The following is a 14,350-nucleotide window of genomic DNA, read 5'->3' on the forward strand; positions in this document are numbered from 1 at the left end:
ACTTTGAGGTGCCTTGGACTGGCCATGACGGCGCCTTCAAGACGATCAGCAACGAAGGTTTCAGCGCTCATCCACGCGGCTGACTCGGCAACCTGATGGTGCCTCGGACAGGCTTGGAGGCTCCTCCAGCAGGCTATATAAGGGGTCTCTACCAGCAGCCTTAAAGGAACAATTCTTAAGTGATCCTTCTACTGTTTGCTGCTAACGAGACGTTCCGGCCAAGCTACGACAAGTCCCGAACGACTTAGAGCTGCGATTCTAAGATTTATTGTTGTCGGTATAAGTTTTTCAGTGCATTTAATTGTAATCATTTATTGTACTCTTTGCGATATTATAGTTGTTGCCCACTGAAAGCGATCAACTATCGCAGGCCTTGGAGTAGGAGTCACCCAAGGCTCCGAACCAAGTAAATCTTGGAGTCTTCTGTGTGCATGTGCTTTTGTTCTAAATTTCCGCTGCTTAACTTGAGTTTTTCGATTATGAAACGCGTGAAAGCCACGAGCGCTATTCACCCCCCCTCCTCTAGCGCATCTAGATCCAACAGTTTGTGGGTTGATTTGGTGTGCTTTTTTTGTTGACAAGCATTACAAAATGTTGAGTCTAAGTTATGTAGTTTTGGTAGTCCTCTAAATAAGCCATTTAGTTTGGTGAGGTTTCTAAAGTTGATGTGGGACATTCTCCTATGCCACAGTTAGGTTTTCTCTTTTTGTGTCAAGTGACACTTAAGTGAGGAGTTGGCTAGGTTAATTGTATAAATATTATTATTCCTAAGTCCTTTTAATCTTATTGTAGGGTCTTTCATATGTTTAATTAAGCATTCAGTGGATGTAAACCTAATCTTATATTCTGAGTCACACAATTGACTAATACTGAGTAAGTTGAATTTGAAATTTTTAATAAGGAGTACTTTATTAATAACGAAATTGGATTCTAATTCAATGTTACCTATTCCAATTACCTTCAGTTTGCTGTTGTTTCCAAAGGTAACTGTTCCTAGTCTTTTGAAGGTTAACTTTGTGAATATTGTTAGATCTCCGGTCATGTGTTGGGAGCAACCACTGTCCAATATTTATTTAGATTACTAAAAAAAATTAGGAGAAACAAAATTTCAGCTTAAGTGTGAACTTATTTTAACTTGATTTATTTTAATTTTAATTTAATTTAACTTAATTTAAATTTTATCCTTATTCATCTCACCCAGTCTAAATTTTCAGAGAAAGAGATTCTATGGTTTTGTGAGATGAGTTAGGTTGAATTTCAAAGTTTGGTTTAACTTGTGTTAGATTTAAGTTTACCTTTGGGTTCAACAAATATACATTCTTTGGATAAAATTCTAAAGCATGGTAAATCACCTGGATATCATTAGAGTAACTACGTCTTTAAAATTTTTAAATAGTCCTATCCACTGAACTTAATAACAAAACCTTGGTTTAACTAGTTAGGATTGGTAAGGAGTAGCTTCAGTTAGTTCCACTAAGCCAAATGCACCAGGTCAAAATCATATTTTCCTAGACATGTATAGACATAGTTTCCCTAACCTACTATCATCGAAAACTTCTCCAGTGCTATTTTTCAAGTTAAATTTTTATCTATTTTAATATAATCCTAATTACCCTGCCAGGTAAACTGTTGTTTTGGAGGTGCTAACTAATTTGGAGTCTCCCCCTGAATTATTGAACTTTTAGATTTAGGTTTTAGATTTATGTCAATTATTTTTATAGTTATAATCAACTTGATGATAATTTAAATTAGCTTTGTAGTTACTTGATTTGAATTTATTTTTTCTATTTGAGTTTGTATTGCTTGATTTCATTTTACAAGCAGTGGCGGATCTAGGAATTCAAGCATGGAGGGGAGATTTTTAGGCGTAACAAGAGGCGGTATCCTCTATCTCCACTGGTGGAACCCATAGTACTAGGGGTTCCACCTCCGGCAAAGGGGGGAGGGGGGTGACCGCCGATGCTAAGTGATTTATTCAGAAATGAATCCTTTTCAGTTATCTTTACATCACTTGTGCCTTTGTGGAGTTCTATCAGTTTGTCCCAGAGCGTTTTAGCATTCTCGAATGGGCCGACGCGGTTCAGGTCTTCCTTGGTAAGTCCATACTAGATGATGTTCATGGCCTTGAAGTCGATCTGGGCTTTTTTCTTGTCTTCTAGATTCCATCTTTCTGGTTCAATCAGTACTTTTGTTGCTTCGTCCATCGGTGCCTGGTATCCTCGTCGAATTGTGAACAATTGATCGATGTGGGTCTTCAGGTACACCTCCATTCACTTTTTCTAGTACGGGAAATAATCCCCGTTGAAGAGGGGAGGACGAACAGTGTTGTATCCCTCATTTATAGTGTTTGCCAAAAATTACGACTAAAAATAGGTATGCAACGAAAGAATAAAGGAGGAAAAGAAACAGAGAAACTAAGCACTAACACAATTAGTTTTACTTAGTTTAGAGTCTTCAACGACTCCTACTCCAAAGCCTGTACTCTTCGAATGTTTTCATTGGGCAATTCACTAATAGCTCGAATGATTACACAAGTTAATACAAGAACTAAAAGCAATGTTACAGACAACAAAGAAAATAAGAAAGTCTTGATCGTCGATTGTCGGAGGAGCTTCACAGTATCGTAGGAGCTTTTTCGGAGCACCACACAAGAGTAAAAGACGTAGCAGTTGATTTCTTGAAGCTCCTAGTTGAAGGCCTTTATCTAGGCCCATTTTGGGTGCCTAGAACCCCTCCGGGTGCCTGAACCACGTGGCTCGACCAGTCGACATGCTCCACCTCAACTTCTGGATGAGTTTTCGAGTCCGGACGCCTGGACCAACTCGGGGCGCCCGCGGCACCCGCTCGGGCGAGATGGTCAACGCTCGACCACTGATGACGACAAGGTTTTAAGGTTGCTTCTTAACCGTTTGTGAAGATTGGGGTTTAAGGTTGCCGCTTGACCGTTGGTGAAGACTGGGGTTTATAGTCACCGCTCGACTTCTAACTTGGCCGATCGCTCAAGAGTCTGGAAAACTTCCATTGTTTATTTATGTCTGTCCTGCATTCAGAAGGCATATACACAAGTACACTTATATTTGCTCACGTACCTCTCACCCAGCCTTATAGGGTTGGAGATGATTTGCACTCCATGGCCACTCGAGTTGTCTTCCATCTTCGTCCTCCAAATAGTAGGCCCCCGAACGGAGTTTCTGCATAATTTTGTAGGGTCCTCCCCATGGTGCCTCGAGCTTGGTGACGTCGCCGACCAGCTTAATTTTCTTCCATACTAGATCTCCAACCTGGAAAGACCTCGGGATCACCCTTCAGTTGTAGTTCTGCCTCATCCGCTGTCGGTATGCCATTAGCTGGATAGTGGCTTTATCCCATGATTCATCCACCAAGTCGAGCTCCATTAACCTCCGCTTGGAATTTTCTTCATCATAGAGTTGCACCCGGTCGAATTCTACTCCAACCTCTATGGGGAGTACCGCTTCTCCTCCATACACTAGTTGGAATGGTGTTACGCCGGCCGCCTCTTTTGGAGTCGTGTGAAATCCCCATAAGACACTCGGGTGCTCGTCGACCAAGCTGCCCCTGACGTGTTCGAGCCGAGCTTGTAAGCCTTTAAGGATCTCCCGATTTGCGACTTCCACCTGCCCGTTGCTCTGGGGGTAGGCCACTGAGGTGAAGGCCTGCTAGATGCCATAGCCTTCGCACCACTCCCTGAACCTCCGACCCACGAAGTGCCTCCAGTTATTCGAGACGAGCAGGTGGGGGATACCAAACCGACACAAGATGTTATGCCAGATGAATTTGATGACCATCTACTCACTTATCCTTGCAAGTGACTCGACCTCCACCCATTTTGGGAAGTATTCCACCGCGACGAGCAAGAGCCTCCACTGACTAGTTGCCATGGGAAACGGTCTCAAGATATTCATGCCCCATTGGCCGAACGGGCAAGATATCGTGGATGCCTTCATCTCCTCGGTTGGTAAATACAGGATATTGTGATACCATTGGTAGGACAAGTATGTGGCTACTGTCCGAGTGGCATCCTCTTGGAGAGTTAGCCAAAAAATCCAGCCAGGAGGATCTTTCGAGCAGTGAACAACCGCCCAGATGACTTCCACAGGAGTCAAGATGTACTTCTTGGAGTATATACTTAATATCCTACGAGCACACACATTTGAGCATCGACCTTGAGAAAGATCTCTTATAAAGTTGGTCTTTGATTAAGGTGAATCATCTGGCCCTCTTCTTTAATAGTTGCGTTGCCTCCTGGTCGACCGGAGTGTTACCCGATCGGAGGAATTCCTATAGCATTGTTCTCTAGTCGCTCGAGAAGACCACTCTCTCCATCCGGTTGATGTGCACTACCAATGAAACTTGTTCGATTGGCTGGTTGATCACGACCGACGATAATGAAATAGCTAACTTAGCCAGTTCGTCCGCTACTTGATTGTCTGATCGGGGGATTTTCTGTACAGTGACCTCTTGAAAATTTATCTTTAATTTCTCGAAAGCTTCTACATATAACTTGAGTTAGGAGTTGCTAATCTTGAACGTCCCTGATAGCTGTTGGGCGGCCAATTGAGAGTTCAAGTGAATGAGGACTTTTGTGGCTCTGACATGTCGTGCTGCTTGTAAGCCGGCTATCAAGTCTTCATACTCAGCTTCGTTGTTGGTGGCCATATAATCAAGCCAGACGGAAAGTTGCATCCGGTCTTCTCGTGGTGAAATGAGTAGAATGCCGATTCCGCTTCCTTGTTGGGTGGACGAACCATCAACATATATTCTCCAAGTCCAAGTTGCTTCTTGCTTGGCGTTCTGGACTTCCGTGACGAAATCAGCCAAGACCTGAGCTTTGATCGCCGTTCGGGGTTGATATTGAATATCAAACTCACTTAGTTTGGTTATCCATTTGATCATTCGCCCGGACGCCTCCGGGTTGAGGAGGACTCTTCCCAGGGTGATGTTGGTCATCACAATGATCGGGTGAGACAGGAAGTACGGGTGAAGTCTCCGAACGGCTAACAACAGTGCATAAGCCAACTTTTTAAGACAGGTGTAGTGGGACTCAACATCTTTCAATATATGACTCAGAATATACACGTGCTACTATTCAGGGTCGTTCTGCTTTACTAATGCCGAACCAACCGCATACTCGATGGTCGACAAATAGATCTAGAGTGTCTCTCCAGCGCTCAACTTAGCTAATACAGGCAATGAGTTTTGGTAATTCTTGAACTCTTCTAACACCCGATCACACTCTACATCCCATTGAAACTTTGTAGCTCGGCGTAGAACCTTGAAGAATAGATGACTTTGGTCGGATGACTTAGAGATGAACTTGGATAGTGCAGTGATCTCTCCGGTTAGCCGTTGGACCACCTTCAAGTTGTGGGGCAGGGACATGTCTTGTAGCGCCTTCAGCTTACTTGGATTTACCTTGATACCCCGTTTGGTGACAATATATCTGAGGAAATGTTCGCTGTTAGCGTCGAACAGACACTTGCTCGGGATCAGCTTCATCCCGTATGTCCTCAAGGTTCGACATGTTTCTTCGATATCTACACATAGATCAGCAGCTCAGATTGACTTTATTAATATGTCGTCGACGTATACCTCCAAGTTGCGGCTGATCTGCTTCCGAAACACCTTGTTCGTGAGCCTCTAGTAGGTGGCGTTGACGTTCTTCAATTTGAACGGCATGACGTTGTAGCAAAATGTTCCGTCGGCCATGATAACGCTAACTTTTCCTGATCTTCTTTGGCGAGCGGCACTTGGTGATGATAGCTTTGATATGCATCGAGCATGCAGATCAGCTTGTAGCCCACCATAGAGTCCACCATCTGGTCTATCCGGGGCAGTGAATAGAAATCCTTTAGGCACGCCTTATTCAAGTCGCGGAAGTCGATGCACACCCACCATTTGTTGCCTGGCTTGGAGACTAGCACGATATTAGCGAGCTAGCTCAGGAATTGGACTTCCTGGATGTGGCCGACTTCTAGTAATTTCTCCATTTCCACCCAGATGATCAGGTTCTGCTCCGCGCTAAAGTCCCTTTTCCGCTGCTTCACGGGCTGAGCGTCTGGTTGGATATGAAGCTCGTGCTAGGTGATGTTCGGTAAGATTTTGGGGAGCTCGTGGGTCGACCAGGAGAACATGTCATGGTTTCGCTTAAGGCAGGTAGACAGCTCTGCCTTTTTCTCATTTTCCAGATCGACGACAATGAAGGTGGTTTCTTCTAACTGGCTTAGGTGGATTTGGACCTCTTCCTTTTTTTCATAAACCAGCGTAGGGGGCTTCTCAATGATGGCGTTCACCTCCAGGTGCGGGTTTTTTCAAGCGGTCCTCACTTCTAATATGATCATCTCGACGTAGCATCGCCGAGTGATCAATTGGTCACCTTTAACTTCTCCCACCTTGTCGTCCACCGAGAACTTAATCTTCTGGTAGTAGGTGGATGTTACCACTCGGAACTCGTTGAGGGTCGGTCAGCCTAAAATAATGTTGTAGGCTAACGGTGCGTCTACCACAATGAAGTTTGTGGTCCTTGTCCTCTTCAGGGGCTCCTCGCTGAGTGAGATGGCCAACTTGGTCTGGCCGATTGGCAACACTTCGTTGCTAGTGAAACCATAGAGCGGGGTTATCATCGGTAGCAGTTCGCTCCGGCTGATTTGCAACTAATCTAATGCCTTTTTGTATATGATGTTCACCGAGCTCCCTGTATCAACAAAAGTTCGATGGATTGTATAATTAACAATTACCACTCGGATGATTAGTGCATCATCGTGAGGAACTTCCACTCTCTCTAAATCTCTAGGGCCAAAACTGATCTCGAGTCCTTTAGCTCTCTCCCTACTGCAGCAAATAGTGTGGATCTCGAGTCGCCGAGCATGCGAATTGCTTGCTCGGTTAGAGTCTCCACCAATCGGCCCACCGATTATCATTCCTATCTCTTCCCAGGTGACATTACTCCTTTATCTTCCTCCTGCGCCGACGGTTTGTTCCGCTCGGCAGAGACTCGGGAGAGATTTCAATTGCTCAAACGCTGAGGTCGATGGTGGCGAGGTTCGGCTGTTGTCTTGTCTTCTTCCCATCGGCCAGTTGATTGACACCTTTGTCGTTGATCAGGTGATGGGGATCGACGACGATATCCCCGCAGGGTCGGCTTCCTAGCTACCAAGTCATAGCAATCCCGGGTGTTGTGCATTGCTGATTGGTGGAAAGAGCAGAATATCGACGTCCACATCTTGCCTTTTGCAGCCTTTGGACGAGTGGTCGCCACATGCTACATGGCATGTGTCCTAAGCTCATTCGGTGGGGCTTCTCCTGATCGAGGCCCCTTGGGGGGTTGATGACTGCTCGGCTATCGCCATTCAGACACTCCTGCGGGCTTGGCGAGCATCTCCTTCTTCCTTGCCACCTAGGCTTCTTCCACGTTGATGGATTCATTGACCTTCTTTTGTAGATGGCCAAAGTCCCTCGGCAACCTTTGAATGAGCGACCGGAAGAACTCTCCTTCGGTGAGCCCTTGGGTGAAGCGGTTCACCAACACGTCCGAGGAGACTGCCAGGATGTCCATCACCACCTGATTGAAGCACTGAATATAAGCCCTTAATGCCTCTCGGGGCCTCTGCTTTAGTGAAAATAGATTCACACTCGTCTTCTGATGGCAGCAACTGCTAGCGAAGTGATGCAGGGAGGCCGTTTTGAAGTCTTTGAAGTTGTGGAGTTGCTCAACAACCGCTTGAACCAACGTTGCGCCGATCCAGATAACATGGTGAGGAAGACTTGACATTTCACCCCATCCGTGTACTTGTGGAGTGTGGCCGCCTTATCAAACTTGGCCAAGTGGTCATTGGGGTCGGTCGCTCCATTATATTCTCCGATCGTCAGTGGGGTGTAATGCTTCGGCAGAGGGTCATTTAGAATCCCCTTCGAAAACTATTGATTGACTCGATCAGGCGAATTATCCTCTCTGGGTGTCTTCCTTTTCCTTGTGTCTCGAGTGGGTGCCTTATCTGAGGAAGATCCTTGGTCTCTGTCCGCTCGGGCCTTCTCTTCTGTTGGAGTCCATAACGGCGCTTGATGGAATGGGACCGGCGCATGAGGGGCTTCCCCATAGGTGCTGATCGGCCTCTTTTTTGGTTCGCGAATGGAAAGTTGTTTCACTCGGTCCCCTCGCTCATTCTGGTGACCTGTCGCGGAGGCTGAGGCTCTTGCACTTGACGCTCGACCAACTCTTGTTGCTGTTGTTCCACTATCTTCTCCACTCGGGTCTGTATCAGCTTGTTGAGCTCCTCTTGTGTTAGCGTTACCGTTGTGAATCGTCTGACATCTTCCATCTTCTCGTTCAGATGCAGGTGATGTTTCCACAGACGACGCAAAAATGATCCTGTCCGAAAGCGTGAAGCTGGAAAGCCGGGGATGTGGTAGTTCTGCTGATTGGATGAAGACCTCGCTCCTATCTGCAAAACAAATCAAACCAGGGAAGGGGTCACTGGCGTTAGCCCTTTGACGCTCGGCCCACTCTCCTATCAACCAGGATGATCAGACATTGGTTCATCTAAACGGTCAACCGAACAGTGCTTCCTCCGATCGGCTGATGTAGCCACTTCCCGCTCGGGTTATGCGAACGAGCCTTGCTTACATCCTAGTGTTAACTACCTTGACTTTGACCTATACCGTGATAATTGATCTGCACCAGGTGGACTCCTCCTTATCCCTGTATCAAGTCCATTCATGAGTACAATGAATACCGCTAGTGGATTGATATTAAAAGATTAGAAACGAATATAACAAAATAAAATTTTAAACTATATACTTATCATCCATTTTTTAATTAAATAGTCATACCACCACATAAGATTTTGAATTTTTACTAGTACAATTAATTGAATTGGGAAGGATTTTTTATCGACCATCAGGATAAATAAAAAAAGTGTTTATAGCGGACAATTCAGAAGATCAACATCCCTTGATTATGAGTCTTATTTTAAGAAAAAAATTTCTATAAATATATTATAACTGAAATCAAACTGTGAATATCTGGATGATAACTAAATACCTTTTCACTAGACCATAACACCGGAGCTGAATCTCTACTGTACAAGCACCACATCACATGGAACGAACTTAATTAAAATAATTTACGCTCACGTACACCATCCTCCACTACTTTCTTATCCTACAAGATTTGCTCCCGAAGACCGTTGAAAGGTTTAATTATTTGTTAATTATATTTGACCTTCATTGTAATTTAGATCATGATCCGTAAGATTAGAATTAAGTTAAATACTTTTCTATAAAATAATTTATGATATAATTAAAATATTTTTATTCAAGCTGTGTGGGAGACAATAAATATTTAGAGAAAAAAATTAAAAACTATTATCTCGAGATGATTGCACACGAATGGTAGAATTAATATTTGCTCTCACTCGAATTGGTACTGGAATGGTAGAATTATTTTATTCAATAAGAACTAATTCTCATGGAGTTCATTCCCTTGAATAACTGTCCTCTGTATTAATTCCAATTAGAGATGGTCTCTAAAATTTTAATTAAATCTTCTCATCCAAAATCACAAATATTAGCCAATAATATTGTTTCATATTAATTAATTAATTAATTAGATTCCATGCCTTGTATTAATTTTATTTTTTCAATTGATATGTGTTATTGCCTATTAGATTTCTTTAATTAATTGTTTTTCTTTCGTTATTTTTTCAACGCAATTTAACTTTTAAAAATACTAATAAAAGAGCAGAGCAAGTAGATACTTAATTAATTAAGCTGATCGATGACGGAAACCAACTTAACAGTAGGTACGTACAACATAAAAACATAAAAACGAGGCGACGTACCATGCATGCATGCATATCGCTAATTATTTATGCCTCGCTACCTTTTATTCTGTTTTATTTAATAGCTAGCGATCCATGCATGGTTAACTTACGACAGTGGTGAAGTCAACTAATTTTTAGTCACCATGGCGATCTTCCTGTTCGTGGGTTCACCCTCAGGGATAATCCATACAGGCCTGCTGTAGATGACGACGTGGCCGTCGCGCTGCAGGACGAGGATGGAGCCGGGGATGGTGTTGAACTCGCTTTCCGTGTCACCGTTTTCGTTGTAGATGCGGAAGTTGCCGTCGGTATCGAAGAAGGCGTAGCAGACTCGGCCGTTGCCTTGGAAGGACCACACTTCATTGCCGTTGTCTTTGAGGACGAGCATGCAGTGGTCCTGCATGATGAATTCATAGGTCCCTTCGGTGAGGGATTCGCCGGGTAACAGCTTGTCGCCGCGTAAGAGAACGTTGTTGTTGGCCATGGCGGAAGGCAGGAGGAGTCCGAGGAGGACAGCAGCAGCAGAGAGCGTGACAAGGGCAGCCATGGATATATCACTCGCTAATTCACTCAAGTGATCGCTTGTTTAGAGTATCACTCGCTAATTCACTCAAGTGATCGCTTGTTTAGAGTATCATGCCACTCCCATCTATTTATAGATATATGAGGATATATAGGAGGAGGTAAATTTAAAATACAGTTTCAAGAATCATTAATTGCTTACAAATTCCTAGTATACGATAGCATTCAGTTTCCTTTACTACAATCAAATTATTCATATCGAGTGGTTGTGCTGTCGATAATCAAAGTAAATAATTTATCATTGATTTATAGCTAGAGTAGTATGACAAAACTAGCTAGCTAGCCAATAAATGCCCTCAGGTTTAGGTTCTATAGGAAATGAAACTCATATATGCTTCTAACCGTTCATGTTACGTTCATATATATCGATAAGATATACAGAAAAAGTTATTAACAAAAGACCAAAAAAAAATTATATATTTAAAATTGATGATTGTGATTTATGTAGTAATTATCAGAGCCGTACCTATGTTCGATGGGGCCTGAAGCGAAAATAAAAAGTGGCCCTTTTGTGACGATAAATAAATGTAATGCTCAATGTACACATAACAATACACTAAATACATAAATAAACCAAAAATAATATATTATATCAATAAAAAGGTAATACATATTTGAAATAATTACATAAAAATTACTCGTCTAGCTGTTTTAGAAGCAAAAATATTTATCAAATTTGCATAATCTAATTCTCTGACTATTTCTTTCTCAATCGACAACATTGCTAGCCCATTTAGTCTATCCTGTGACATTGTTGATCGAAGATAATTCTTAATTAACTTCAACTTCGAGAAACTTCTTTCTGCCGATGCAACTGTTACTGGTATTGTTAACAAAATCTTATAGGCAATGTAAGTATTTGGGAATAAACCATTCAGTTTTGTCAAACATTGTAGCATATCAATTGCTCTTTTCTCATTTGTTAAATAGCATCTCACGACCATCAACTCTGAACACAACTCATCACCATTAATATCTGAACGTCTATCGTGACTCAAAAATTGTTGAAGCTGCATACAAGACTTCATCAGGCTTGTTAAAGGCTCACTCTTTAACTTTTCCAAATTCAATAAAAACCCAAAAATCTCTTGATATTGTTTAAATTGTTCAAATCGAACTTGAAGAGAAGATCGAGCTTGATCAATTATAAACAGAAAATATTCAACTCTAAAAGATTCTTCACCTGATCGTGTCACATCATCATTGTAACTTTCATCAAATTATTTCTTTCTTCGAATGATACATTTTTCTCGAAATTTAGGTTCAATCCCCATTTCACTTGCGATTTGCACGGCTTCATTCATGGAACTAGCAAACCCCTCTTCTCTAAACTTATCAAGAAATTGATCAAGTCCTTGTAAAAGGTTGATCGCAATATCAATATCCATATCTTCAGATTGAATAAACTTACTCACAGTATTTATTGCTCGTAACAAATTATACCAAATTACCATTCCAAGCAAGAACTCAAAACTCTCAAGATCATATAGTGCTAAGGTCTCCGCATCACTCTTTGTTTTAGAATCTTCAGCAACTTCTGCCAAGTCAAGTAAAGCATCTCTTATATTTACAATTTGCTCTTTTATGGCTTTAACACTTTCAACATGACTTTCCCAACGGGTATGTGACAATGGCTTAACGGTCAAACCAGACACCTTATCTTTAAAAATTTTCCATCTCTTTGTAGAGGAAGAAAATAATGTGTAGATGCGTTGCACCACTCCAAAGAAGGATTTGGCTTTAGGACAACATTCCACCATATCAACTAAAGCCAAATTAAGACTATGACAACCACATGGTGTGTAAAAGGCTCTCAGATTTATTTCAAGCAATCTTTTTTGTACACCTTTGTGTCTTCCACTCATGTTAGACCCGTTGTCGTACCCCTGTCCTCTTATGTCATCAATGTCAAGTCCAACTCTAGTTAACACATTTAGAAGTTCACTTAATAACCCAAGACCTTATGTGTCATCCACCTTCAAAAACTCAACCCAATATTCTTCTACTTTTGGTGTGCTCGTCGAATCATCCAAACATCGTAGCACTAGAGACATTTGTTCTTGATGACTTGCATCTGGAGTACAATCAAGTATTACTGAAAAATATTTTGCATGTTTAACTTTTGCAATGATTGCCCTTTTCACTTCATTTGCCAAAGTCTCTATCAGTTCATTTTGAATTTTTGGACTAAAATATGTATATTAAGATTCTCTTGCTTCACAACGTCGAACATGCTCCTCCATCACTGGATCAAACTCAGCAACCATTTCTATTATTTGCAAAAATAGCCCATTGTTCTCGACATAAAGTTTCTCATCATCCCCTCGAAATGCCAAAGTATTTTTGGCAAGTGTTTTCACAATGGAAATTATTCTTGTTAACACTTGCCTCCAATGTTGTCTTTCTTTATTGATTTGAAGTTGCATACTGTAATCAATTGTTTAATTTTTTTTCAGCCTCTTTTCTAATTCAACCCAAACAATCATGCAATCCATATGGTCTCTACTAGCTTCATGTTGTTTAAGACTTCTATGCATATTACGCCAGTCTTTGTATCCATCATTACCCAAATTCCCCATTCTACTCATCATTTGTTCAGTCTTGAACAACTTGCAACAGAAGCAAAATATTTTATCCAATAAAATAGAATATACAAGCCATCTTCTATCTAATGTTTGTCCATTTGCCATTACTCGTGTATAATGTGATGAATCAAAATGCCTATTGTTACTATCCTTAGGAAACAAAAAATCATTCACTCTTTTTGGACCCATTTCAATTAAGTAATCTCTCAATTTTTGATCAATGTTATTCCAATTTCCAGGATCCTCCAAATTCATAGTCGAATTTAATTTTTCAGGTTGAGAGTCTTCTTCTACGTTTTCATTCGACTCAATCAAATTAGCAGCTTCAACCAATTCTTCATTTTCATTGTGGCTTTGTTCTTCAATCACCAAATTATCCCCAAATTCTTCTCTTTCTATTCTGCTATTTTTAATAAAATATTTGTTAATATCACCGGCTTGACTTTGAGTTAATGCTTCCTCCCTTTGTTTCATTTTTCTCTTTTGAGCTCCAGATAGATATTTAGGAGGCATTTTCAATATTCTTTTATTATTCCTGCAAATTATTAAAAGAGTTCCTAATAATTAGAGAACAATAAAATACTTTTGCAATTTAGGTTCAACCTTTACCAGAAAAAAGACAAAGTTTATTAAATTTAGTATTCGACAAATAAAATAAAGTGCCTAATATCAATATCAAACTTCACATGACTACCAAAATTAAATAATTAGAGAACAATAAACAAGATGGAGATAAGAAAAAACAGAATCAATTATCAAAAATCAAAATCCCATAAAGTGAAGGATCATGAGAAATACACCCAACACAAAAGTAAAGCAGAGATAGGAAGATTCATATTGTTTAGAAAATGATGCAAAAAGATAAAACTTAATGAAGATTCAACTTAAATGTTTAAAACTGATGCAAAAAGTCAAAAAGATGCCTAACCAAATCCTTCACGGCACTGCTCCCAATGACCCAATCTTTTCGTTCTTTTTATGCCTCAGTGGGATTTGGGAAGAACGCTGGAGAAGAGTTAAAGAAATTGTCTGCTCGTGTTGCAACGTCGGTGTGTGCCGCCTCCGTGAGAAACTGAGAATCGACGATGTTCTCTGTAAAAATAGGGTTTATCGGTATGGCCTTATATTTTATAATTTTTTTTTGTAAAAAATGGGCCCTTTCCTGTGATGGGCCCTGAGGCGACCGCCTCCTTGGTCTCATGGAAGGTCCGGCCCTGGTAATTATAAATTGAAGACCAGCTAAAGTGCATGTTTTTTAAATGTCAGTATAATAACACATATATGAGAATATCAAAAAAATCAATCGTGCTAGATATTGACACTAAATAATAACAAATAAATGGA

General features: G+C 41.1%; 1 protein-coding gene across 1 annotated transcript; it reads right to left on the reverse strand.

The window, feature by feature from the left end:
• Positions 1–3,305: 3,305 nt before the first annotated feature.
• On the reverse strand, positions 3,306–3,899 carry LOC121972810. Its single transcript, XM_042524436.1, has 2 exons — positions 3,815–3,899; positions 3,306–3,661 (listed from the first exon to the last, which is right to left on the reverse strand). The coding sequence occupies exons 1-2, from the start codon at positions 3,897–3,899 to the stop codon at positions 3,306–3,308; spliced, it is 441 nt and encodes a 146-aa protein (XP_042380370.1).
• Positions 3,900–14,350: the final 10,451 nt, after the last annotated feature.

Source organism: Zingiber officinale, chromosome 4A (assembly GCF_018446385.1).
Source record: "Zingiber officinale cultivar Zhangliang chromosome 4A, Zo_v1.1, whole genome shotgun sequence".
Lineage (NCBI taxonomy): Eukaryota > Viridiplantae > Streptophyta > Magnoliopsida > Zingiberales > Zingiberaceae > Zingiber > Zingiber officinale.